Source organism: Eumetopias jubatus, unplaced genomic scaffold (genome assembly GCF_037043125.1).
Source record: "Eumetopias jubatus isolate StellerSeaLion01/CBP00866 unplaced genomic scaffold, mEumJub1_p1.0 scaffold_10, whole genome shotgun sequence".
Classification (NCBI taxonomy): domain Eukaryota; kingdom Metazoa; phylum Chordata; class Mammalia; order Carnivora; family Otariidae; genus Eumetopias; species Eumetopias jubatus.
The window spans coordinates 22,077,920-22,105,818 of record NW_028274816.1 but is presented as its reverse complement, the minus strand read 5'-3'; the positions used below and the strand labels follow the sequence as shown (position 1 = coordinate 22,105,818).

General features: G+C 52.6%; 1 protein-coding gene across 3 annotated transcripts; it reads right to left on the bottom strand.

Annotated features, from left to right (window-relative positions):
- Positions 1–174: 174 nt before the first annotated feature.
- Positions 175–27,586, bottom strand: PSKH1 (protein serine kinase H1). 3 transcript variants are annotated; one of them, XM_028093866.2, is made up of 3 exons: positions 27,403–27,547; positions 15,672–16,698; positions 175–2,500 (listed from the first exon to the last, which is right to left on the bottom strand). In XM_028093866.2, exons 2-3 carry the CDS (start codon positions 16,626–16,628, stop codon positions 2,183–2,185), a joined length of 1,275 nt encoding a protein of 424 aa, XP_027949667.1. In that variant the 5' UTR covers positions 16,629–16,698; positions 27,403–27,547; the 3' UTR covers positions 175–2,182. The 3 variants fall into 3 exon arrangements, with proteins under 3 accessions (XP_027949667.1, XP_027949674.1, XP_087883559.1); XM_028093873.2 differs by lacking the exon at positions 27,403–27,547 and adding an exon at positions 26,744–27,267; XM_088027433.1 differs by lacking the exon at positions 175–2,500 and adding an exon at positions 8,673–9,179 and having other exon boundaries at positions 27,403–27,586.
- Positions 27,587–27,899: the final 313 nt, after the last annotated feature.

Sequence of the window (27,899 nt, the reverse complement as noted above, 5' to 3'; positions counted from 1 at the left end):
AAAGCAAAGGAGAGGCTCTCGGGAGTCTCCCTCCCCACTTGGGACTCTGACTTCTGGCATGGCAGATGTTGAGTCAGATCTTCCTAGAGTAGCCATGCCCAGGCCAGGCCCTCCCCATCTCTCCTCTTCCTAGGTAACCCCCTGGTCCACAGCAAGTAGCCTGGGCTCTCAGAATGGATGGGCAGTCTTCCCTGGGGAGGGCAGCCTCTTTATTGAATACAGAGGATACATTTACAACCGGAGTACACAAAATAAATAACTGCACATTCTCCAGCCACGGTCCATGGCATAAAGGCCCAGGTGGGCCTATCAAAGGCCCAATCTCCAAATGCCCTCTGTCTTACCCTTAGGACCAGGCCTACCTTGGACAAGAGAGGAAATAAATCCCCAGGGCTTCAGGCCCCCGAGGCACTTGGGGAAATGGGGGGAATTCTGAGGCCACAGGACTTGGGCTCTCTGCTGCCTTGTGCCAGGAGCACTGGGGATGGGAGGAGATGTATAAGGCACAACTGGCTTGGCCCAGAGTGGTCTCTTTGGCTTTGTTTCTCACTGGAGGTGGCACATGCAGAAAGAGGAGGGCCTGACCCAAGGCTACCCACTGGGAGCAACAGTGAAGGCCAATCCCTCCCTGCTGGCAGAGGCCCTGCAGTCTAGCTAAGGCTAAAGCCGGGCCCCAGCTCCTTCCTACCCACTGAAAGCAGCTGTGGAGGAAGGGGACTTGGGTTCCAGCCTGGTTTGGGGTGGGGAGTGCAGGGGAGGCACCATGACTGACATCGGGATGGTCTGGCTCAGGCCTCTGAGAAAGCAGCCACCCAATTCCACCCACCTCCTGCAGGGGCCCCCTCCAGCCTGAGATGCAGCAGAGCCCAAGCTGGAAGGGTAATGCTGTGAAAGGAAGCAGGGCCAGGCTGGACCAGGCAAGGCCAGCTGTGAGAAGACCAGGGCCCCAGGCACTCAGGGTTCAGAGGCAGGTCACACAGTACGGCTAAGTTCCAACTGGAGCTGCGCAGCAGCTCAGCAGAAGGGGAGGGCTGAGCAGCCTGGGGACCTTTCCTCACTACAGCAGCTCCTTCCCACTTTCTCTAGAGGATGAAGGATGAGCGCAGTGGTCAGTCCTAGGCTGCCCATACTCATGTCAGACACTAGATGGCGCCTTCATGCAGCTTCGACGAGGGTACAGCAGAGCCTGAAGGGAGGAGGCAATGGGCAGTACCAAGGGTGGAACCAGAGCTGACACTAGAATCTTGATGGGGCGCTCCCTGGGAAGCCCCTGGCCCCTGCCTTGGCCCCGGTGCCCCCACTCCCCAGGTAGCAGCAGTGGGGCTCCCTTTAATCCCCCACATTTGGGAAGGAGGCACCCAGGGAATAGAATGGGCATCCAAGTGGCGGGGGGGCGGCGGGGGGAGTGTATAGCGGGCTCTACAAAGAAGGCACTGAAAGCAGTGGGCTGGTGGGCAGGAGGTCTCTCATTGGCAGAGAGAGGTTGGAGCCTGGAGCAAGCCTGCTACCAACATGGCCACATAGTCCAGAAGGGCCAAGGACCATGCCATGGCCCTACCATCAGAGGTTCTAGCCAGTCCTGGGGCCAGGAGGGGTCCCTGGAGGCACCACGAAGGAAGGCAGATCTTGGGTGGGAGGTGGGAGACTGTCTGGATTTAGCCAGGGGCTGAGAGTCCAGCTAAGGCACAAGCTTTGTGCCTCCCTGGGCCTCTCACTGGGGCACAGATCAGGATACAGTGGAATATGGGGGGCCAGAGAAGGTTCAGTGAAGAGGGTTTCAGAAGTAACTGTCCCAAAGAGTCCTGGGACCACAGGACACCCTCTGCCTGGCACTACATGCCTCTTTGGTCTTGGGGAAGAGCCAAGGGGTAAGGGAGCCTGAAGGCCATGTCCTACCCCTTCCCCAACTTCTAGCAGAGCAGTTGCCCACCAAAAAGAGCACTGGTGCCAGGCCAGGCTCCCAGTTCAGAGCGCTCACAGACCCCTAGGCTCCCTCCACTCTCACACCAGGCTCAGGCCCAGGATGAGGATGGGGGCTGCTGAAGGGACAGGGAAGGGGCAGGGGCCATTCACCTGCCACTGGCCATACAGGCTCCTCTCCAGAGAGGGCATGGGGCCCCAGGGGCCCAGCAACGCGCGGCCAAGCTGGGACCTCGGCCCGTCCGCACCGCAGCCCCGCGGCTCAGCCATTGTACTGCTGCTGGTAGCGCAGGTTGAGCTCCCGCAGTTCCCGCTCCCGCACTCGGCGCGACTTGTTGGAGCGTGTAGAGCGGCTGGAACGCGTGGACTGGGCTGATTTGGTGCTCTGGCAGCGTGAGGAAGCACGTTTGAGGAGGTTCTGGGAGATGGAGCGGTGCAGATTCTTCATGGATGAAGAGGCTGCCATGCTCACCACCCATGGGTGCCTCAGGGCCTGCAGCGCAGTCATGCGGGCGCCGGGGTCCACTGTCAGCAGGCGGTCAATGAAGTCCTTGGCCAGATTGGACACACTGGGCCAGGGCTAGAGGCCAAGGACAAGCATTAGAGCGAGAGCACTCAACCCTGCTCTCCCCATCCTGACGAAGCCACCAGCACGGCATTGAGAACCGTCCAGCATTCCCACACTCTCCCCCTGGAGAAAGGCCCTGCCCGGCTCCTCCCGAGTGCAGCATTCTGGGCCTCCCCCTCCCACCCAACACTGGCCCACGCCACCAAGGAGCGGCTGTTCTGAGTAAGGAGTCCACACGGCAAATAGGAGAAGGACCTGCTCCCCTCCCCAAGCAGCAAACTGCTAAGTGCCCTGGACTCAAAGCCTGGCTCCGGAAGGTGGCCCTTATCAAGACCCCCCAGCTACCGCAGGATCACTATAACTCAGGGGGGTGTAAAGAGAATGACCCAAACTTTCCACCATATCCTGAGCCAGACTTAAGGTCCCAACCCAGGATGGCCATACCAGGCCACTTAGCAGGGAACTTCCTAGTCTTTAAAGAGAGGACCCATCCTCCGTCCGACCGACAAAGTGGAGATGGATGACGACTGCATTCCCCTCATCAGCCTCCGCCTCTTGGCCATGGGGAGAAAAGGAAATAATTCAAGGCAACTAGATTTCTCTATCTGCTGAGAGGGCAGGGGGGCTCTTGGGGTACAGGCGGGACCAGGTGACCTTCCTTCCAGTCCTCATGACCTCTTGGAACCACACGGGGTGGTTTGGGGGGGGGGGGAGGCTGGCAGTGGTCTGCACCAGCCTCATTTTGGTACCTTCTGTCTTCAGGGAGACACTGCACCAAGCCTGCTCTGCTACACGACCCCATGGCTGCCTCATCTCAGCCACATGCCAAGTAGCTGTCTGTCCCAGGGCCTCAGTCTGGACAGCTTGTACAGACATTCACCTGGTTGAGCCCTTAGGTTCTCAGGGTAAAGGACACTTACTCAGGCTTTCTCTTAGCCCCCAGAGCTAACCAATTATTCCAGTGATTGCAAGTTGATTGTTCGTTCCCATTAGACCATGCTAAGCTGAATGAGCCCCCGTGCCTGGTGCCAGGCATACAGAGGCCCTCGAGCCCCTCTGCTGGAGGAGGGCAGACACAGTGCCGTTCTGAGTCCCTGTCTTCTGGGGGCACTGTGGCATGTGCTCGGATATTCCCAAAGGGTGGGCAGCTAGGACCTTTGTTGAGCCTGCTGCAGAAGGTGTGGCTGGGATGTCACAGGCACCATCACCCTCCTTCCTGCCAAATGAGATCTGCCTGTTCCACCTAAAGATGCCCTTCGCCTTGGGGGACCCCTGAACTCACGCTCCAGGGGGACTCAGGAGTATCTCAGAGCCCGCATTTGGGGCAGCTGCACACCGCTTCAGCAGATACATTTCACACTGACTACCGCTACCCCCAGTTCAGCTTTTTTTTTTTTTTTAAGATTTTATTCATTTATTTGACAGAGAGAGAGAGAGAGACCGAGCACAAGCAGGGGGAGCAGCAGCGGCAGAGAAAGAGGCAGGCTCTCCCCTGAGCAGAGAGCCCGATGTGGGGCTTGATCCCAGGACCCTGGGATCATGACCTGAGCTGAAGGCAGACGCTCAACTGACTAAGCCACCCAGATGCCCCCCCAACCAGTTCAGCTTCCCTGACCTCCAATTCTTCCCCAATGCCCTTCCCCACTTATATACAGGGGGTGGAAGGAGCACCAAGGAGAACACTCTTCTGGAGTCCTGAAGAAGGGGTGGGGCTACTTGCGGATGCTACCCTAACCTGCTTTTTGGAAGGCAAATATCAACTTCCACTAAACTGACCTGGTAGAAAATGTCAGACCACCCTCCCAAACAGCCACCTGACAGGGTCCTCGTCACCAATGGGCCTGCCCCCAGTGACTCCTGGGGAGATAATGGTCCTCAGGAGGAGGGCAGTCAGGGCCTCGGGACACGCAGCCAGGGAAGCCATGAATACCTTGCTGAGAGCAGTGAGGGGGCACAGAGGGGCAGACGGCTCCATACACAGCCTGGTCCAAGTTTCCCTGCAGGCCTGCACAGCCCGGGGCTCCGGTACTGAGGCTGACATACAGCATGACTGGACTAGACAGTTGCCACAGCGGGTTTTGGCTCAGAGTTCAAGAAAGCCTCATGGCTTGCTGCTGCCACCTGAACACGAGAGGCCAGCCCATCTAAACAACAGACACTCACTGTAGCCCCTGTCACTCACTTAAAAGAGATGGAAAGAGGCGGGCATAATGGGGCAGATGGACAGAGCAAAACCTAAAAGCTGAGCAGGCTGGGTCATGGGAATACCTGCGCTGCCCCACGAGCTCTTCTGGGTCTCCAAGAAAAAGCGAAATCACTGGGAAACACAGTGCAGCTCAGTCCGGCCTCTTGGTGGGCCAGCCCAAAGACAGAACGGGCAGCCCAGGCGAGCCAAACAGAGCTGGCACATGGGTTCTGCCCCTGCCGCTTGCTCCAGCCAAGACAGAAGAGGGGCAACTCCTCTGCAGATGACAGAATAAACAATGGAGAAGCTGGACTCACAAGCCAGGAACCTAAACATGGATGGATCAGAAGCACCCCCACTTCACATCCACACCCAGTCAAACGAAGGCCCCCTGCAGCTCCAGACTAGTCCAGTGCGGTCTTCGGTGGGCCTCTTACCAGACCTATCCTGGGAGCTTAAGCACTTCCATCTCCAGAGTGGCACAGGCTCACACCAGGCATCGACCCCTGCTGCTCACTGAGCGGCCAGCCTCTTAGTGACAAAGTGAGTCAGAATGATCTGTGCCTCCTGCTCCCCAAGACGTCTGCCTCTCCAATTACTGTGTACATGCAGCTGTGTGTAGAATGCTGACGAACTCATTTGTCTGAGGGCCAGCCCTGCGCTCTCCTCATCTTTGAAGAGCTGTGGACAGCTGGGCCAGGTGGTATCCCCAAGCCAATGTGACTTGAGCCATCCTGACCTGAGAATCAGGCCGTGCCAATGGCACCAAGCCTAACCCCCACACACTGAGGAACTAGCAGCAGGAAGGCAGGCAAGCCAAACACAGGAAAGTGGTCCTCAACCCAGCCCACTGACAGCAAGACAGGGGCTCAGAATGCTCATCAGAACGGTGGTCCCATGGGAGCCCTGCCAAGTCCTCCAACAGCACTCAGCACGGAAATACAAGGCTTTCCACACTCACCCAGGGCCATGCTTCTGGCCAAGTCCAATTTGGTACCTCCTTAGAAAGTATTCAACACCCACAGACCAACCCAACATGCTTGAGCCTCTGGAGCCCCAGGAGTATGTCTGTCAGCCTATGACTGACTGGCTGGGTAGCATTCTGGGCATGAGAAAAAGAATAATGATAAAGAGTCATGCCTTTCAGTTTCCATAGCTCTAGCTTCTGGCTCTGGGTAAAGAACAGAACTCTCACCTCAGTAAACTTGGAGCCAAGTCAGTGATACATGTGAGACTCAGGTGGCTGACAGAAGGGACAGGCTCCAGGTACCACCTGACCAGTCTCCCAGAGGCTTCTACCTGTTTCCAGGCTGACACGGAGCACAGGGCATGGAAGGGAATGTTAAATGTCTGTCTGCCTTGCCTCCAGACTCAGGTTTCCCTCTGCTGTGGGATCACAGGGCAACTTCAATGCCCAGGGTGAGAGCCTACACCCTCCTTTCCATGAGCCTCTTCCGAGCTGTGTGGATGAAGGACTGGGCCCCATCCTGAGGGGACAAGGAGAGGCTGTGGGAGGAGGGACATCACTTCCACCCTCTTCCTGACCATCAAGCTGGCTCTCATTTTCCCTAGGCTGTAGCCCCCAGAATACTTATTATCCTTTGTAGTTAGGGTACTTTTTTTTTTTAACTAAGCTCTAGGCCCAGTGTGGGGCCCAACATGGGGCTTGAACTCATGACACTGAGATCAAGAGTTTTGTGTTCTACTGACTGAGCCAGCCAGGCGCCCCTAGGGTACCTACTCTGGATGTTATAACAGCAGAGAAGAAGCCGAAAGGGGGTAGGGAACTCTCCCAGAGCACTTCCTTACCAACTTCACCCTCCTCATTCCCAGGCACTCCTCAGCAGCAGAATCCAACCCTCCCTTCAAAGTGAGGCACCAAATCAGAAAGGGCTTTCCACTCTGGCTCAGAGGATGCATTTCCCTACTTCCCGGCCCCCTTTACTTGCTCTAGCTCTAATGTTACAAGGGCCTGGAAAGAATACTGCCCGAGTCTCTACCAGAAGTCTTGCCTTGAGCCCAGGGGCAAAGGGAACAAAGGATGGAGCCAGATCTCTGGCCTAGGCTGCTGAGAGAGGAGGAAGCTGCTTCTTTCCAGTAGCAAACCCAGCTCACAGGACTTGCCCTAGACTCCCTCTGGCAGGCAGGCCTGGCCACTCTCAAGTGAGGAGAGAGAAAGGCCCGGTTTTTCTTCTGGATGACATCTAGGTGACAAACTAAAGCATCAGGCTGCAAGCCCAGAGACTTGCATTCTAGGTCTATCTTCTCTGTGAAACCTTAGAGAAGACAAGCCTCCTCACTTTTATTTTACTTTTTTTTAAAGATTTTATTTATTTGACAGAGAGAGCATAAGCAGAGGGAGAGAGAGGGAGAAGCAGGCTCCCAGCTGAGCAAGGAGCCTGATGTGGGACTCGATCCCAGGACCCTGGGATCATGACCCGGGCCGAAGGCAGCCGCTTAACCGACTGAGCCTCCCAGGTGTCCCAAGCCTCCTCACTTTTATTTTTTTTTTAAGATTTTTTTACTTATTTATTTGAGAGAATGAGATAGAGCATGAGAGAGGGCAGGGTCAGAGGGAGAAGCAGACTCCCCGCTGAGCGGGGAGCCCGATGTGGGACTCGATCCCGGGACTCCAGGATCATGACCTGAGCCGAAAGCAGTCGCTTAACCAACTGAGCCACCCAGGCGCCCGCCTCCTCACTTTTAATATGAAGGAGCCAAATACAATGGATTCTAAGCATCTTCCAGTTGCTAAAGTCCTTGATTCTAAGAAGATGGTTTCCCTAGCTTTCTTCCTCACTTGGCTGCACACAAGGAACAAAAGCATAGCATCTAACATTTAAGTGGCCTGGACCTCTTGACCTCTATGGGTTCTTTTCTAGCCCATGAAGACTCTGGGGAAGGTTCTCTGGCAGAGAAGTTAGCCCTACCAAAGAGCTGCTAGGGGAAGGAAGGGAGGAAAGTAGACTGGGCTTTGCTTCCATGACTCAGTCTTCCCTCAGCTTTGTCTCAAGATGTATTTTCAGACCCAGCATTCCCACCCTCAAGGGCCTCCTTCCTATACTTAACGTGGGCCTGAATGAGAGCAGAGCAAAGAGCATGCTTCTGGGAAATGGAGCTTGGGGTTTACTTAGGAGAGCCGAACTGTCAGTATGGTAAGAACAGCACACTCTGATGTGGCCCACGAGGCAAAGGGTTTTAAAAAATTCAGCAGAGCTGGACACCGTGTGGTAGTGGAGCCAGCGACCCTCTCCTCTGGTCAAGACACTCACCAACCTGGGCACCTGGGTGGCTCAGTTGGTTAAGCAACTACCTCCGGCTCAGGTCATGATCCTGGAGTCTCGGGATCGAGTCCCACATTGGGCTCCCTGCTCAGCAGGGAGTCTGCTCCTCCCTCTGTGACCCTCTTCCCTCTCGTGCTCTCTATCTCTCATTCTCTCTCTCTCAAATAAATAAATAAAATCTTAAAAAAAAAAAAAAAAAAAAGACACTCACCATCCTGGTGTCTGGGCTTTCAGACCAGACAGAATCCATCACCCTGGCAGGGGATGGGTAGGGGCTGAGCAGCAGGAAAGAGGACCTAAGGGGAGAGAGCCTGAGGGGAGAAAAAGAAGGAAGATAATAGAGTTTTTAAAAGAGGCAGAGAAGGAAGATAAAAATAAAACAAGAAAAGGCGTGACAACTTAAAGGTTAGTAAAGCTGTGTTCTGAAACTTGAGATGAGTAATAAAATGAACTCCTGCGCCCCCACCTGTCCCTGCCCAGAGTCCACAAAGTGAAGGACAGGGACAGGAGGGAGACAGGTCACAACTCAAGAGTCAGGAAGGATGCTGTGTGCTCGCTTTGGAATCAGGGGGATGTTGGCAACGATGTCTTGGAGCAGCCCTGGGTGGTTCTGGATTTCAGAGCCTGCTGCGGAGTGGTCTCTTTTATCTCTACTCACAGATTCCGCTGAGGCCAAGCTAGCTCTTAAAAAAAAAAAAAAAAAAAAACCCAAAACCCAAAAACTTTCTCCCATTCTAACTTCTGAGACAGTCTGGAGCCCTGGTGGCTATTATTAGCACATCATCCCCACGGACGCCTGTGTCCCTGAGCCCTGGCTACACAGGACTGGGTGCAGGGCAGCTACTGGGTCAACATGGGATAGCAGGATGAGCAAAGAGATGAAGCAGACTTCTGCAACAAGCCAGCCAGGCCACACTGGAGCAAAGCTCAGGTGTGGACACCACACCTGCACCGGGAGACAGACAGACAGGCCAGGCAGGCATGCTCAAGAAGGGGGACCGTGTGCAGTGGGAGAACTGCCTGAGGAAGGAGAGTCTGGAGAGGCAGGGCCGGTGGGGACTGGTCAGATCAGGTCCCCCTTAACCATCCCACCCACCTGCAAGTACGTTTCCACCTCGGTGGGGGCAGGAGGAGAGGAGGGTGGGAGGCCGTCAGCAGATTTAAGGAGGTCAGACCGTGGGAGAGATAACAGCCATGGCAGCTCCCACAGGAACTCGAGAGCCTAGAAGTGACAGGGCGTGTGAGTGGGCAGAGCTACCCAGGGGGAGACAGACAATGAGAAGAGCAGGAGAGGGAGGGGACGGTGAGCACACCAGGCACTGCTGTGAACACAACCCCATGATCCAGCCCTTTGCTGGAGAGGCCTCAGCGGGGCTGGGGGTGGGAGACAGCAGTGATGAAAGAGGCTCTGACCCTGGGTTAATGAGAAGCTGGAGGTGGTCAGGGCAAGGCTTTTTGGTAGGAGCGGCTGAGTACGGCCACGTGGGGACATGGGCATCTGTTCCTGCCACCACAGGAGAGTACTGCACTCTGGGGACTGGGTAACCAGGGCAGCAGTGGCAGAGGGAAGCCTAGAAGACAGGGCTCCAGGGAGCTGAGTGGCAGAGCAGAGGTGGCACAGGGCCTCTGGCCCCCACCAGGAGGAAGCCACCCCTGCCCTCCTTCAGTGACCAGTGAGGGTTCACCGCCCATGCCCAGTGGACCAAATCATGCCACCTCCCAGGGACCAGTCAGGGATCTGGCCTGCCATCGTCTGCTCCTACAGTGAAGGACGGAGACTTCTCTGTTGAATACCTACTGGGTACTAGGAGCTTTGGTGAAGTAGGGATGGCCCTTCCAGAGGGATCCCTCCTGAACAAGTATGGGGGCATCTGCTTGTCGTCGTGGGATCCTGGCACCAAGCCAACGCTATCACCCAGCACCTGACGCCCAACAGCCACCGGCAGAGACACAAGGAGGAAGGGCTTAGGGATACCTCACAAGAAAGAATTCTGAATCAATTTAGAATCAATCAGCTTTTGAGACAGACACGGGAATCCATCCACTTACTCTGGGAGCAGAAGGCAGCAAGAGAAGAGGGATGAGCCGATGGTCCGTCACAGCCCCCATCCACACTGGAGGTGGGAACATGAGGCAGTTCAAGGCACCCGGCAGAATCCAAGCACGAGCCCGGAAACATGCCGCCTGCCTCCCCTGCATTCCAGCCGCAGCCTGCACGCCATGTCCAGTCTCCAGCTCTCCCACATCCCTGGGGAAGTCCTCCCCAAGGCTCTGAGTCAAGGTCCGATTCAGACTCAGCTGGCTGCTCCCTACCAGGGCACATGAACCAGGCTGCTGGCCACCCCCTCACAGGTGCTGACCCCCTTCACCTAGAAAGCAACAGGACACAGTACATCCTCTGCACCTTCTTTTACCTTCAACATCCCAGGGCAGAATGACAAGTGTGAGGGTCACTTTAATTGGGGAAGGGAACGTCAACTCTGGCTCTGGGCACTCATCCTAAGGCAGGGCTATCAGAACTACAAGATGGTCCAATTCCCAGCCCCTGAGCACTCGTCCCTTGGTGCCAAGTCGATGGGTGGTTAGGCTGCAGCCCAGAGGCCCACCCCTGGAAAGCCACCTCCCACCAACACGATCCCCCAGGTGGTGGCAGACTGGCCCTGCAGGTGGCCTTCCTCTCCCACCAATATTCTGTCCCTTACCTGGCAACACTCACTGTCCTGAGCAAGACACCGTGAGAACCTGTGTCCAAGCCCACCCGTTCCCAGCGCAGTGGCCCACGCCTGCCCACAGCTCAGAGACTGCCCCAGGAGAGGGCAATGATTAAAGGCTGCTAAAGGCGGTGGCAGGCAGCAAAGCTGCTGATGGCACCGCTCTGCCACCAATCCCACAAGAGCCTCTTCATCCGTCCTGCTTCTGGGAATAGAACTCTTGACAAAAGCAGTGACATTGGGCCGACAACGTCACATTTCATGGGCAGTTAATCACAGAATCTCCAAGTCAGTGGAACTATGACAGGCCTCTAGTACAGGTCTTACAGATGATGACTCACCTTTGGTGTCACTCCTTCAGAAAAAGCTGGTCCAGCCCTCCTGGAATCTCTCATGACAAGAAGCTCCCTCACTCAAGGTGTCTTCAGACTGCTCTCCCACTCACACAGGCCTTCCTCACATCTGACCCACAAGCGTCTCCCCATCACTTCCAACACGACCCTGGCTTGGCCCTCTCCACTCCGGCACCTCTGGTCACCAGGGAAAATGAAGATTTCTCTTCTCAGAATCGTCTGTCACAGCCTTTTCCTTCCCAGCACTCCCTCCTCTTCCAAGATTCCAAAGCTGCTCCTAAGCAGGTCTGGCCAGCAGACCACTAACCACCTCTCCAGCAGGCTCGCCACTTCTTCCTGGAGCCCAGCCCCCAAAAGAGAACACTCCCAGCCAGCAGGGCCATGCCCGTCTCCCTGCCAGCCAGTCACTTCCGCGTCCTTTCCCAGGGCATCACCAACAACCACGGGTGCTTCCCTCAGGAGAAGCCAGGAGAAAGTACTGGGAACATATGCATTGATACACAAGCTGTCCTCAAGGACCTTACAGGCCTGAGAGGAGAGATGTCCACAGACAGCAGCCCAAGAAAGTGCTGAAGCAAAGACTCCAGCAACATGCTAAGGCATGTATGTCAGGGAACACAGACTGTGGGGATGGAGAGGCAAGAATTCTGACACCAAGATGGCCTAGATTCAAACCCCAAGGCCTGTCACACTCTAGCTGTGAAACCATGGACAGGTTACTTAACCTCACGAGCCTCAGTTTCCTCATCTGTAAAATGGGGGCGTTACACCCACCTGGCGGCACTGTTGTGGAGATTAAACATGTTGGATATAGAACCCTTAGCCCTGTGTCTGGTACTACACATCACCACTATTCCTAATGGAAGCCATTTTTGAATTGAACCTTTCAGAGCTGGCCAAATTTCTAAGGCTGACACTGGGAGAAGAGTGAAAAGCCTAAGCAATAGCTTAGTATGGGGAGTGAATGGAGCGAACATCTCAGGCCTATGGTGTACAGGAAATGGGGCAGGGAGCAGGGCCGGGCTATGGGCTGGAGCATCTAGAGTCAGGATTGTGGGGCTGGAGTACTAGGAGTACTTCCCTCCACCACTGGGCCCCACCTAGGGATGTCAAGGCAGGAGCCTACACACCCTCTGGACCAGAGGGCAGTCTCTTCCCGTGAGTCCTCTCTCACTTTGCGCTTAGAAGCTGATACTTCTGCAGAGCTGTAGCACGACTCTGTCCCCATACCTCTCCCTAAACAACATGTGCAGCCCACTCTCAGGAATCTCTGCTCTGCCTCAAACACCCCCAGGATGCCAGGTTCCTCCACCCCCAACTCCAACAGCGACCCCCTTCCCCCGTCAGTCTTCGTCCTGTGAGTCTTCCACAACAGGTTCTGCTGCGTTCCCCCTTCACTATCAAGACCCCAGAGGGCTCGCTCCACCTTAGCTTCACCTTACACCTTACGTTTCCAATCCCCAAAGAGCTTCTGGCACTACAGAGCGAACAACAAACACCAACAGCAAACACCAGGCCTGGCCCAGCCTCATCAACCTGGGCTCCATTACTGCCCATCTTCTGAGGACAGTCAGCAATGTCCCTTTCTCTGAGCTTCCTCCTTCTCAAGGCCCACCTCCTGTAGAAAGCCCTCTATTCAAGTCCACAGAAACCACTGAGCCTGACAGGGAACTAAACAGACATAGGCCTCAGGAAACAAGCCCACTGGATGGGGCCTGGTATACATAAGGCACCACTATGAGCGCATCAGGGGGGCAGGAAAAGTGCCCCTAGAAAGGCACTAACTGCTATGGGACTTACTGTTAGGTGAGGAATGCACACCTCCAAACCTTCCTGAGCTCAAAGTGCGTGGTCCTTCATTTGCAGAAGAAGTCAGATCAAAACGTCCCCCTTTAACATGACATGCTCTCAGGTTTTCTGGCAGGGCCTTCTCACTTGGATGGCCTTCAGAAGGGCAAATGACCATCACCCAGTAGAAGACAGATGGGACAGATGGCTGGATTGAGGGCGGGGGCAGGGCCCAGCCCTAAGAAGGGAGACCAGCCCAGCCACCTGACCTGAGCCCCACAGCTCATGTTCCAGACTGCCCAGACCCAGGGGCTACAGGTGAGGCCTGCACTGGCAGGTGCTGCCAATAAGGGTTTGTTCTATGGCCATTTCCTACTCCTAGTCCTCTCTCCACAGGCAATCTCAAGCTTCACGGGGGATGGAGAACAAGGCTTCGTGTCTCTGCATCTTCCCCAGGTGCATTTATGGGTAAGCAATGGTCGGTGGAACAGAAAGACAGATGCTTGGTCACCACCTCAGAGAGCATGATCTAATGATGAGGCCTCCTCACCCAAGAAATACCCCAGACAAATCCCACCCAAACCATAGCTCTCTGCAGATGGTGATAGAACCTGTTGTTGGAGTCAGCCACGCTCTTGGTAAAGGACAGATGCCAACAGGGCTGGCCAGCAATTTGACTCTGGAACTGGGAACTCATGCTTTCAGCTTCAGATAAATGGGGAGGGGGGCAAGGCTGGGCAGTGGCCCCCATAACACTGGGAGCCTCAGACTGTGTTTCCAGCAGAGCAGGAAGCAGAGTCTCAGGATCCAGTCTAGTGGCTACGGTAGGAGCAGGAAGCCCGAGCCTATTCCTCACCTTATTCGTTTGTCATTCTCCAAGCCACAGATAATCAATAGCCGGTTAGCAAGACCGCAAGCTCCAATTAGATAAACTGATCCACAATTGCCAGAATCAGGAACTCTTGGGCAAACCCACGGACTTTCAGAAAGAGTCTTTCCTCTGTTAGCATCTCTTGGGAAACCTCCCTCTCTACTGTAACTGAGCTCACTACTCCCTCTGCCAGCCAGGCCCCAACAGCCTGGCACCACACAGAGCTCCCAGCACACAGCAGGTCAGGCGGGGCCTTGGCACAACACTGCCTCTGGGAGGTGGAGGCTGGGTCTTCTGACCTGTGACGAAAGCTGGCCCAGAGTGTGAGGGGGGTGCCCTCTGTGACTACGCCATCATAGCCTGGGCTTCCCAGCCAGTCAGCATTTGTTTTGTTGAATCCATTTGGAGCGCAGAAGACAAGAGAAACTTTAGGGGAGAGCTAGACAAAGTCCCAGTTTCTCCTTGGCCTGTGGCCAGCACAGAGCTGGCCTAACGATGAAAGCTTCCCTCCCTTCCTAATACCACTCTAACACGTGACCTGGAGATCCCCCTAAGGAATGCCAGCCCCCGTCCTCACAGGAACTCCTTGACTGACCCCACAACCACGTCTGGAAGCTAATAAGGAGTTTGACGGAGCACAGGGCCTCAAGCACTGAGCACTGAAGACAAAGAGGCAAGAGGCTTTGGGGATGACTCCTGCAGGAAATGCTGCTCTGGGCCAGCTGGCTGGAGCCAGAGAAGGCCCAGTCCAAAATCCCTGGAAGGAAAGCTGGGTTTCAGAAGGGGACTGGTTCCTCCCCGCCATGTAGGTTGTTCAGGCAGGTCCAAGCCTGAGGGGAACACTGTGGGGCACACTCTGCAGGGGGCACTTGGGGAGGGGCCCTCGCTGCCCCAGCAGAATCCTGCTGTCCCGCAAAGCTTACTTCACCTCCCAGTTAAGCCGTCACACATTCTGTTATTCACCAGCCTCCCAAGCCCACCATTATGCTCACAGCACCTGCCGTTACCTACGGTCAGCCTCATCTCCCCGCCCATTCAGCATCCTGCCTGAGGACCAACCAGGTCTTTCTTTTTGTGCATCTTCCTTCAGCTCCCGGCAGTGCTGAAACCTAACAGATTTTTTCAGGTTTCAGGACAATCAGTGGATCCAAAGACACAAACTGGTGGCCTGCTGGTTGGATCTGGCCTGCAGGTAAGTATTTGTTGGCACAAATGGAATTCCAACATCTTAAGATCAAATTTTCTGGCTTCTCTTAAAAGAAGTGGAATGTGTGAGTGCAGAGAATCCTCCGGGCTGTGTGGCAAAACTGGGCAGAGATGAGCAGCAGCGGATCCTTCTGACGGGACACGGTCACTCTAGCTTGTCCCAGTCCCCGTGGAACTGCTACTGCGGCCACCCTGGCCCATGTGCTCCAGCCCACCTCTGAGCTCACCTGCAGCTGCGGGGGCCCCATGCATGCGGACAGCTCCCCGGGTGCCAGTGCCCACATCACCCTGCTTCTTTGCCTGAAGACTTTCTCCAGCACCGGCTGACATCAGGACAGCCTGGAAGTGCCAGGGATTTAACGCCCCTCCCCCCAAAGAAATTCTCAACTCTTACAGGAGTCAGTGGATTAAAATCCACCCACCTTCTTGTCCCTCAGTGGTACAGTTCTGAGGCATGTGCCACGTGATTATTCACAGGGTCCCCAGTGGGAGTTCCAGTGGCCCAGAGTGGCAGTTCACTCCTTCATAGGCCCTTTATTGGCTTCCTCCCTTTCTGCCTCACTTTCCTACCCTTCACCTGTGCTTACTGGACTCCTATCCCAATTACATCTGCTCCCAAGTCTCGGCACACTTTTGGGGAAACCCAAACTAAGAGACCCTATTAGTCTCACTTCATCATTTTTTACATTACCTGCCTGACCCCATGAACATGGCCCTCAGAGCACATCCCCCCGATCAAGTGCTGCCGGGGGCCTCTCACCATCCCTGGGGCAGGGCACACTCACCTCCCCCGAGTAACTGTACTTGCCCCTGAGGATTTGCCGGTACAGCCTGGTGCGGTTGTCGTCCTCAAAGGGCATGGTGCCACTGAGCAGGATGTAGGCAATGACACCGAGTGCCCACATGTCAACTGAATTGGTGTAGGGCTTGCGGACCAGGACCTCAGGTGCAATGTACTCGGGTGTGCCGCAAGTGGTCTTCATCAGGCAGTCGTCACCCTTCTTGCGGGCACTGGCTAGGCCAAAGTCAGTGATGATGATCTTGGAGTCAGTGCCGGGGTGGTAGTAGAGCAGATTCTCAGGCTTGAGGTCTCGGTGTGTGATGCCCAGTGCGTGCAGATATCGGACACCGTCCAGCACCATCTGCAGCACCCGCGTGGCATCACGTTCAGTGAAAGAACCCTTGGCGATGATGCGGTCAAAGAGCTCTCCACCGGTGGCCAGCTCCATCACCATGTACACACGCTCCTGTGTCTCAAACACCTCCACCAGCTGGATGATGTTGGCGTGACGCACCCGGCGCAGCACACGCAGCTCTGACTCACATACCTCCCGCCCTTCCCGGTACTTGGTCTCAATCATCTTGATGGCATAGGGCTGTCGGGTTGCCCGGTGCTCCACACGGACCACTCGGCTGAAGCTGCCTCGGCCAATGAGGGCTTTGATGTCGTACTTGGCCGTCACACGTGGGTCAAACTTAGCCCTGTACTTAGCCACCCTGGCCCTGCGTGGCGGTTCTGAGGGAGGTTCTGGGTGGCTGCTAAGGGGGGCACCAGGGCAGGGGTTTGCACCCTGACTGGCTGCTGGGAACGCGGCTTTGAGAGCACCAACACTGTCCACCTCTGTGATGAAGTGCTTGTATACATCCTTCTTAGTGCCGCTGAAGGGCTCCACCTTCTTGACGAGATCCAGCTGGACGTCCTTTGGCGGCTCCGGAAGGACCTTGCTTGTCCCACAGCCCATCACGGACACGGGGGCATCCTCTCTAGCGAGGCTGGCAGGACCTGCTCTGCAGGCAGTGCCCCGTCTACACCTACGCACACAGAAGAAAGGGCAAGTCAGCACGGCCACGGACACCTCTGAAAGGATACCAGCCAGCCTCCTCAACACCCACCCCCCCCGCACCTTGCCTCACAATAAATGTAGCCTGAAGACCTGACTCTAAGATGGTTCCATAGAGGGGAGGATGGCGTCGGCCCCTGAGTGCTCGATGAAGGGTCCAGATGAAAGGCTGGGTCTGAGCTCCCTGGTCTTTTTTTGTTTTTGTAAGACTTTGTTCATTTATTTGTCAGAGAGAGAGAGAGAGAGAGCAAGTACACAAGCAGCGGGAGTGGGAGAGGGAGAAGCAGGCTTCCCGCCGAGCAGGGAGCCTGATGCGGGGCTCGATCCCAGGACCCTGGGATCATGACCTGAGCCAAAGGCAGACATCACCCAGGCATCCCTGAGCTCCATGGTCTTGACTTACATCTCCCTGGATCTGCTTCTCATGCTGCTTTCCAACCCCAAGTGAGGGGCAGGAACATGCACCAGGCTCAGCTGTCACTGCCCCCACCTTCCTCCCTACTCTGCCTGGGTCCCTTATCCTAGTAGAAGTTCAATGTTTTTTTAAATGTTAAAATCATTCCTCTTATTACTCTGACTCATCTCTTCTGACACGGGGGTGTAGAATGTTGGAGGCCTGCTCACCAACACTATCACCCACCGTGATAGAAGAGAAGAAAGCCTCTTCTCCAAGGTGACCCTCATGGATATCTTTCCTGGCCCTCCAGGCCTCCCACGCCTGCTGCCAACACTACCATCCCCGCCCTGCTCTCTGCCCTGACCTCACTCTTTCCTGGACAGTTCCCGTTACTTTGCTAATGCACCATCTTCATCTGGCAGTTTATTTTTATTTTATTTTATTTATTTATTTGACAGAGAGAGACAGCTAAAGCAGGAACCCAAGCAGGGGTAGGGGAGAGGGAGAAGCGGGCCTCCTGCCAAGCAGGGAGCCCAATGTGAAGCTCGATCCCAGGACCCTGGGATCATAACCTGAGCCGAAGGCAGATGCTTAATGACTGAGCCACCCAGGCACCCCTCATCTGGCAGTTTAACACCCTGTTCCAGGGCCTTCTACTTCCCAGTTCACCACACGGATGGCCTAAATGCCACACAATCCCAGATCAGGCTGCCATCAACCCCAGTAAACTTAGGACTACAAACCTTAGCACACTGCTACCAGATAGCCACCAAACTAGCCTGGGCATCGTTCAAGAGACAAAGGGGACCTTGAGCTCCGAAAGGACACTAACAGTTTCATCTTGATGTGACTCAGCCTGTGCATCAGGTACTCTGCTTCCTTGGGATAAGGATCCAAGAGCTTCTCCATTTGCTTCCCAGAGATGTTCCAACCATTAAAACCCTATAGCTGCTGCGGCCTTCATAAGGTGAAGTGCCGAAGTACTGCTTTCCAGAAGTCACTTCTACCCTGGCTGTCCTTCTCTAAGTCTTTCTGAGAGGCCCACTGGTGAAAGGAGGGAGCTGAGAATTTTCTATTGATTATGACATACAGAATTAGGGGTAAAATTATCAATTCAGATCAAACATTTATTAAACATTGTAAAGGGAAAAAAACAGTTTTCCTTCCTAAGGAGATAAAGTTCTTCCATACTGTGTATTTCTTCACTCTATGTCTCTCCTTTACCTTCACAGAGAACATTTCATTTTTTTTTTAAGATTGTATTTTTTTAAAGTAATCTCTATACCCAACGCAGGGCTCAAACTCACAACCCCAAGATCAAGAGTCACACGCTCCACAGACTGAAGCCAGCCAGGTGCCCCTAGAACACTTCACTTCTGACACCTCTGGTCACATGTGTGGTGAGTCCTCACATCAAGCAATTCTATAATGCCAGCCAATGTCCTACAATTTAACTCAGTTCTGACACTGTCTACCCAAGGATCTCGTCAGATACCACAGGTTAAGGGCTCAGTCCCCTAAGACTGCTCCCTCGCTCATGCACACTTCAGCACAGGTCACAAGCCTGGGTTATCATCTGTGCTTCTGACCAACTGGCCACAGATCGGGGTCCCAAAAGCCCCCTCCTTGAGTTCAATTAATTTGCCAGAGAGACTCCCAGAACTCAGGGAAACACTTATATTTACCAGTTTATTAAAAGATATAGGTGGGGGCGCCTGGGTGGCTCAGTTGGTTAATCGACTGCCTTCGGCTCAGGTCATGATCCTGGAGTCCCGGGATCGAGTCCCACATCGGGCTCCCTGCTGAGCAGGGAGTCTGCTTCTCCCTGTGAACCTCTTGCCTCTCATGCTCTCTATCTCATTCTCTCTCTCTCTCAAATAAATAAATAAAATCTTTAAAAAAAAAAAAAAAAGATATAGGTGAACATCCAGATGGAAGAGACGCACAGGGAGGGCCAGGCATATGGGAAGGGGCGTGGAGCTCCCATGCCCTCTCTGGGTGCCCCACTCTCCCAGCACTTTCATGTGTTCACCAACCCAGATGCTCCCCGAACACCCTACTGTTGGGATTTTATGGAGACTTCATCACACAGGCATGATCAATCATTCACTCCATTTTCGACCCTGATCCCTCCTCAACAGAATAGGAGTCAGGGCTGAAAATTCCAAGCTTCTAATCACGGCTTGAGTCTTTCTGGTGACCAGTTCCCATCTAGAAGTCACCTTATTAGAACAAAAGACACTCCTATCACCCAAGAAATTACAAGGGTTTCAGGAGTCTGTATCAGGAACTGGGGTCAAAGGCCAAATATCAGAACAAGAGATGCTCCTGGTGTTCTTAGCACTTAGGACATTACAAGGGTTTCAGGAACCCTGTGCCAGGAACTGGGGGCAGAGATCCATATATATTTTAGTTTATCTCACAAAATATCTACTAGGTGCTAGGGATAGGGGAATGAATAAGACATGGTCCAATGTAAATTATACTTTAACACACACACAGACACATAAATAAAACACGGTCACCAAAGTCACAGTGTAAATTAAGAAAAAAAGCAAAAAAACAGATCATTTCAATATAGCATGGTGTTAGGCTTGAGAAACAACAGATACATGTAAAATGACACAGGGGTTAGGGAAAGCTTCCTGGAGGTGACCCCCACACTGAATTTAAAGTAAGAATGAGTCAGGTGAGGAAAGGTGGGAATGGTGTTTCAGGCAGAGAGCAAAACACACTCAAATATTCAGAGGCCCACGGTGATACCCTAGGCCTGGGAACATCCCAGGCAGTCTGGTGGTATGAAGACAGGACTGGGGGCAGGGTGGGTTGAAGTTCTGGAAGTAGCAGGAACCGGGTTGTAGAGAACAGCACAAGTTAGGGTGAGGAATGAGGACCTTCCAGGGCGGTGACTGGAGCTACCAAAGGGTTGACAAAGAGGCAATCAATCTGTACTTAGAAAGAAGTGTGAGGCAGAACTGGAGGAAGGTCAAAGTAGGTTAAAAGGGCCGGTGAGCAGGGTGGTGGCCCAGACAGCAGGGTGGAATGGAGAGATGTCAGCAGGAAAACAGACAAGGACTGAAAGCAAGACATAAAGAGTGAAAGGAAGGAGAGAGGGCGGCACTCTAGTCCCTTGCTTGGGCTCCTGGGCAGAAGGGTCAGCCGTGTAGCAGGAGGGACAGATTCGGGAAGCAAAGTGGAAAGAGATCAGTTTTGGGTGTGTTACAGCGCACGTGCAACATCCAGATGACATTAAAGTCGAATCTGACATTTGAAAAGAGTCAGTAACAGAGATTCCATGGCTGACCAAGGGTGGTGCTTGGGGCCAAGGGGGCAACATCTAAAACCCACACCCCAGCCACTGGAGAAGCCAGCAAATGATCCCATCAAAGGCAGCAGAGGGAGACCCAGGCAGGTTTTGCGGTGGCAACTTGGGAGGTCACAGAGAACCCATAGAGTCCACCAGATTCCAGCGAGTCGAGGGCCTGATTCTAAGGTAGTGATACTGACCAGCGTGGCTAACTCTTTCAAGGAACAAGCTCATCACTGAAACATACCCGAGACCTTGAATAGATAAAAAGGAGGAATCCGGAGACCACAGATTAAGGGCTCAGATTTTAATGAGTATGTCAATATGACTCTCAACAGAATAAGGTATCTTTCCTCACATGAGGAGGAATGATTCCTCCACCAACACAAGGCTCTTCCATATTTGCTGCAGTTCTCACCCAAATGCCCAGCTGATCCCACACAGTAGCTTAGGAAATTGTGTTTAAACAAAGACATTTAGAAACAAGGTTCCTTTCCACAGAGGCTACAGATTAGAACTGTGAACTAGAGGGGCACCTGGGTGGCTCAGATGGTTAAGCGTCTGCCTTTGGCTCAGGTCATGATCCCAGGGTCCTGGGATCGAGTCCCACATCCGGCTCCCTGCTAGGCAGGGAGCCTGCTTCTCCCTCTGCCTCTGCCTCTCTCTCTCTCTCTCTCTGACTCTCATGAATAAATAAATAAAACATTTAAAAACATATTAAAATAAAAAAATTAACCTTATTAAAAAAAAGAACTGTGAACTGGATTCTGCAGACTCATCTCTTCTTTTGGGGAAAAACAAGACTCTCAATCCTGTATAGGGCTGCAGCTCAGGAAAATGACAGTTCCTGGGCCAGGATGCCTGAGGCAGAACACAGGCTCCTGATCCCCAAGCCCACTGGTGAGCAACGTCTACCACCATCCAGAGAGAAGACAAACGGCACAGGTGACCCAGCACAGCCACTCAGATGTCTTCTCCCTGGTGAGGCGGCATCACCTAGGATCCCAAAAATAAATAATTGTTTCTAGGCATGTGCACTGGGTCTTTTTGTTTAAATGTGCACATCCAGCTTGGTCCTGATGAGAAAAACTAAGGTTTACAAAAGAAAAGGTCTGACTTCTCACTTTAAACAAACAAAGCCTGCACAGGGATCTCAAATCAGCAGTAAGAGAGCCAAGGATCATCTCTCTCTGACCTTCCTACCTCCTCCCTGGGACACAGTTTCTCCCACATTTGTTCCAATTAGAAACTCTTCCGGGATAAGCTGATGCTGGTACTCCATCTTCCCAACTTCAGAGGAAGAGTGGAGGAGAGAGGCTGCTAGCTCTGGGAAGGGGCAGCAGCTGACAGCCCCCAGGTTGCTCCAGCCCCACAGCTGCTCCACACGTCAATCACATCTGTTAAATCCCTGTTGCTCAGAGGTCAGGTGAAAAGGCAGACACGGGAACAGGGAAGGAGTCTGACAAAACTTCTGGGAACAAGAACATTTTCCTGCCCCCCACCCCACTCTCCTCTGTATGCCCCTAGCACAGTGACCAGGGTGTGAGAAAAGACTCAGGTCACACTATGCCAGCTATCACAAGGCACCATTCCCTTTCACGACACCCATCCTAACACATCTTGCAGAAAGAATAGAAGAGGGGCGCCTGGGTGGCTCAGTCGGTTAAGCGGCTGCCTTCAGCTCAGGTCATGATCCCAGGGTTCTGGGATCGAGTCCCACATCGGGCTTCTTGCTCAGCAGAGAGCCTGCTTCTCCCTCTCCCTCTGCCTGCCTGCCACTCCCCCGCTTGTGCTCTCTCTATCTCCCTCTCTCTGTGTCAAATAAACAAATAAAATCTTTAAAAAAAAAGAAAGAACTGAAGAACTCTCTGGAGTTGGGCTCCACACCCTCAACTCCCAGCCTGATCCCAAGCACTCCTCGAGGAGTGCAGGCATGTTAGACAGAGCATGGTAGTGGGCATGAGCATCAGCACTGCTGTCCTCACTGCAGAATGACAGGCCAAGAAAAGTAGAAACTTGTCTACAGCCACCTTAGACAGTGACGGCCAAGCATGGACCCAAATCTCCCAGTCCTCCATTCAGAGCTCCTTCCATCACAAGGAAGACTCCAGAAATGCCTGGGGCTCAGCAGAGCTCTGCCTCATCGGATCAAGGCCTCTATCCTTCCTCCTAACACTCAGCTGATGAATCAACAAACCTTTACTGAGGGCCTTTTCTGAAGGGACTGTATTATGAAACCTCCATTCCAAGTGCAGTCGGGGTCACGCTGCTCACTGCTGTACTCTAGATTGCCTTAGAACACGAGAGTTCTCAGCCCCTTAAAGAAAGAGGCCACTTCTCAGGTTTCTAGGACTCTCTGGCACCCAGCAAAGTGCCAAGTTCAGAGTGGGCATTCATGTTTGTTAACAATGAATGAAAGGTGTTCTGGCTCTTGGATTTCTATTTGCTGCAAGGCAACAGTCTCAGAACCTCAAAATGTTCAAGTGGCAAGAAGAGCCCAGACTGGTAACTAAACCAGAACCGTGCTCTTTCGGTGCCTGTGTAAATGTCCTCGGTAACAAAGGAAGCTAGAGCTCTCAGGTCTGTTTGTCGTACAGATTGTTATTTGAACTCCAAGGCAAGTTAGTCCACAAGCTTCCAGACTTGACCACATGGAAGAAAGAGGGCAGGGGCTTAGGATGGGTTCTGAAACAATTTTCTGGCCACATAAATCAAGTCTGTGGCTGTGTCCCAGGCAGAGGCCCATAGGCACCCCGCCCTCTCCAGTAACGTCCCCTAAGACTGTTCTCCGCAGAAAAGCTTCGCAACCTTTCACCTACAAAGATCTCTATAACATGCTCCCGTTTTGAAAGACTATCAAAATGAAGTAGGCAGTAATCTCCAGTAATCCCAGAAATAAGTAACTGCTAAATAACACTTCTAACCATCATGAGGCAAGCAGAAACACCAGGCAAAAGAGTTTGTCTCTTTAGGGGCGCCTGGGTGGTTCAGTCGGTTAAGCGTCTGCCTTCGGCTCAGGTCATGATCTCAGGGTCCTGGGATCAAGCCCCACATCAGGCTCCCTGCTCCGTGGGAAGCCTGCTTCTCCCTCTCCCACTCCTCCTGCTTGTGTTCCCTCTCTCGCTGTGTCTCTCTCTGTCAAATAAATAAGTAAATCTTAAAAAAAAAAAAAGAGTTTGTCTCTTTAGATGAAAACTCCCGAACAAGGATCTCAGCAACCTTAGGGGGAGCTATGTGAGTCTGCTTTCTGAAGCAAGGAAACGGACACTGCATCTAGCAATTCCATTTTCAGAAACAATTCTATAAAACCATTTCCACAAATATGCAAAGATATATTTGCACAAGCAAGTTCATGGCAATGTTCTTTATAATAATGAAAAAAAATGGAATTACCCAAATATCCATCAGTAAGGGAATAATTACATAAATTAAGATCCATTCATATAATGGAACACTCTGAAGCTGTTGAAATGAATGAGGTAAATCCATATATACTGACAAAGAAAGAAAGATACCGGTCAATTTTATTGAATGGCTTCGTGCCAGAACCCATATCCATGATGTAATAAGTAGTTTAAAATAGTATCTGAAGCATATGTCCAATGAGAGGTTTAAAAAAAGATACAGACATATATGTGGGAAAAATATCCTGGAAAGGGAAAAGACAAACTGTTGACAGTGACTGCCTCTAGGGTGTGTAAATGTGATGCGAAAGGTAGAAGAAAGGAAGGAAGGAAGGAAGGAAGGAAGGAAGGAAGGAAGGAAGGAAGACTTTCACTTTTCACTATATTCCTGTGCTGCTATTTTTTTAAATCATCACCACATATTAATTTTTAAAGTTAACAAAAATATATATTGCAGAAACATAGAGACTATCATACGAATTTTTTAAAGTGCCAAAATACATACCAAATTATTAGTGTTTGTGTCTGAAGACACTGTGCATCATTCACTCCTATAATGTTTTAGCTTTTAATATTATTTTGTAATAAAAATTGTTATGACTTCTTCTTGGAATACAGTAACTCAGGACACGACTTCTCAAGGACCCCAGCTAGGTACCAAGCTTTACATGGTAATAATTGGTGGGCAGAGAATCTGGCCTTAGGGCTGAGAGAAGCAGAAAAGTTCAAAAGTTTGCTGTGGCCTCATTTTATCATGACCCCAGCTCCATCTAAGACATCCCACCCACTGGCCAGCCCATCTTCAGAAATACAGACTCTGGCAATGTATCTGGGGTTCTCCTTCCAAAATCCCAAGGTTCAACCCACAAATATTTACTGAGCTCCTGCTCTGGGCCAGGAACTCAGCCAGGGGCTGTGACAGAAAAAAGAAGGCTGCCATAATCTCTGCTCTCAAGGAACTTATACACATATGGTTCCACACCAAGAGTCTCTCTTACGATGCCCTGTGAGGCCACTTCAAGACTGGCAGTCTGGAAGGGGACCCTCTGAGATAATTTTCTCCCACAAAATGAAAACACTACATTTTTCTACTTTAGCATCATATCAGACACCACGGCAACAGAAGGCTGTCCCAAGAATTAGCTCAGTGATGACCTAGCCAACACAAATCCACTTAATAGTCACTGAGTAAGATTCTTGGAAGGAAAAGGAGTTCAAATAAATAATTCTCTCTCTAGTTCTCAAAAAGCAGAATTGCTTCCGTTCCTCCAGGGCTGTACTTCTCAGATTTTTCTCTCTGCACCCTGGGGTTGAGGGGGACAGCTGTTCTGGGCTATCTGGAAGCTTAAGGCTTCAGTACTTTGGCACACCTATAGCTCATTCATATCACACAGTCGGGAAGCTCTGAAGAGGATAAAATTGCCCATAACACACCCTAACACTTATAAGGTAAGACAGAAGGCCAAACCAAAGTCTCACTCATTTAACTATGAACTGTGACTGACAAAGATCCCCAGTATCTAGTTCAGATTCCATGGACAGTAGGATCTGCAGGGGTATTCCATTCCAGGTGAGGTGCAACTCTAGCTCAGGGTCAGAGGCAAACAGGTTTCCTGAGAGCTGCACTTTAGCTCATTTATACAACTTAACAAGCAAAGGAACTGCAACTAGAAGGGGACAAAGTGCTTATGCAGCAAACCCACCCTCTAGGGAATCAGCATTCCAAATCTCTTCTAGAGGAATGACCAAGTGCAACTGCCCTGAGGAGAAGCACAGTTTTGTCAGAGCTTTCCTTGATATGCAGAAATTACCTCAAGCAAGTCATATAAGGCAGCTTCCTACATGAGGCTCAGTCTGGAGAGCAAACAGGCTTCCTGAGATCTCCTTTTGACAATGGACACACTCTGGGAAAAACAGTCATTAGTACTAACAGTGGCTTCCATTTCCCGAGTTCCAACTGTGTTAAGCATCTTGTGTGCGCACTCACTCCTCTGTGCAACCACACACAGTAGGCATGATTATTGCTATTTTGGAATGAGCAAAATCGGGCTCAAAGGACCTCAAGACCTCACAAACAAGAACTGAATCCAAGTCTTTCTGACTCCAAAGCCCATACTACTAACCTGCAAATCACAGTGCCTTCCCAAGTATGGGCAATGAGACTACATGGCACAGTTAGCCCTTCCCACTGGACAAAGAAGACACAACAGATTCCTAGTGCCATGACAAAGATGTTCAACCAGGGAGCAGAGTAAAGTCACCTGAGGTGTTTTTTTCAAAACAGATTCCTACTAGATTCCAGATCTGCTGAATCCAAATATCAGAGAGTGAGATTCTTGAATTTGTATCTTGAAAAACTACCCCAAGAGATTTGAGACCACCAAAGTTGACAAGGCTGCACCACCTACCACATGAATATATGTGCATGTGCAAACAGGAGATACCCATTTGCTGTCCTCATGTCAGATCCTGGCCCCTGATAGGGACTCAATAATACAGTGAATCTGTTCCTAGTCTTAAACCAGCAACCTATCCCAGTCCATTCAGCTCCTACTTTAGCCAGGCACAGAGCCAGACACTCAGATGCAGACAGGAGACCCAGACCCACCATCGAGTGACACAACATGATATACTCAACAGTAGTCATATGAATAAAAGTACAGAGGAGCCAATGGTTACATGTGAAGCAAGGTAGGCTTTTCCCTTGGAAAAGGAAATGAAATCTAAGGTGGATTTTAAAGCACAGATGTAAATTTTCCATTCTGGTGATTGAGGGTGGGGCTAAAGAAGAGTATTACAAAATGCGTATCTAAAGTACAAGGGTATTAAAACACCGAGCACAGCGAGCTCACGTGCCCTAACAGAGGGCAGAAGTGCCCAGGTGTTGACTTCCGGATTAGGCCTCTACCAGATTATGAAGAGCGCTGAACGCCTTGCTATGAAGCTTGGACTTCATCCTGTAGGCACCAGGGATCCAGTTTCAGGCAGTGAAGGACTTATTCAAATTTTCAGGTGGGAATTATCACTTCAGCAGCTTCGTGGCGGGGGAGTGAGCGTGGGGAGCTGGGCTTCCTCCTATAAGCTGAAGGATGATGGCTTGCGGAGCAAGCAACGCAGCTACGCTCAAGCCTGCTTTTTTTCCCAGCCCGAACACGAAAGCGACCAGCTGCCCCGACAACTGCTATAGCGTTCAGTCGCAAAGGAGGGGTGTGAAGCAGGTGCCGGACACGAGAAGGCAGTCAGGATAACCTGCTTAGTTCACCCTGACCGACGCCGGCTGGTGAACAGCAGGCAGGGAAGCTGACCATGTCCACCAGGCCCACGCGGCCCCAGAGACTGGCTACCCAGCACAGCAGGTTTTGAGGCCCATCCAGCCTCGAACACCAGGGATCCCTAGCAGCCATCTCCGGGCCTGCTCCCCAGTCCCGTAGGCCCCGGCACACCCGGCTCCGGCCGAGGGCTCCAGACTGGGCAGGAATAGGCCCAGGGCGCCAGGAAGCGACCGTGGCCGCAGGGCGTCAGCCCCTCCCGCCCGTCGGGCCGTCGCCCTGGGCCGGGCCGCCTCACCTCACGCGGACGGCGGGGTCTTCGGCGTCTCGGCGGCTGTGCCGACCCTCTCCGGACCGCGGACAGGGTCGCCGCCGCCGCCACCGCCACCGCCGCCGCCATCCTCAGGCGTCAGCGTGGTGACGTCATCACAGCGCGCACTTTATGCCAAAACAAACCCAGGCCGCCCTTGAGCCAAGTAGCTGGGAGGACCTCCGGTGAGACTGGCTACGCGTTTAATCGCGGCTCCGAGCGTGGCCTGCCAATCAACGCCTTCGGGGCGGGAACTTACTCTCTCCCTTGGGTGAGTCTAAGTAACCCTCAAAGTACCCCCACCGTAGGCACGGGAAGGGACCTTCCTACCGGGGAGGTAGGAAGAAACTGTCAAATTTCTGGTTAGGGCAGAAGGACGCCCTGTAGTGCAAAGTTGGGGACGTAGTGCGTTTTCAACAGAAGTTTTTGGAAGTGCCTCCGCAGAGGGTCGATTTAAATTTCATTAGCAAATCACTTTTTTTAAC

Excerpts from the sequence above, each read along its gene's own strand:
- PSKH1 (XM_028093866.2), bottom strand. The coding sequence starts at position 16,628 with ATGGGCTGTGGGACAAGCAAGGTCCTTCCGGAGCCGCCAAAGGACGTC. Across the intron at positions 2,501-15,671 it reads AGTACAGTTACTCGGGGGAG|CCCTGGCCCAGTGTGTCCAA; the intron begins GTGAGTGTGCCC and ends CTTGGCCTCTAG.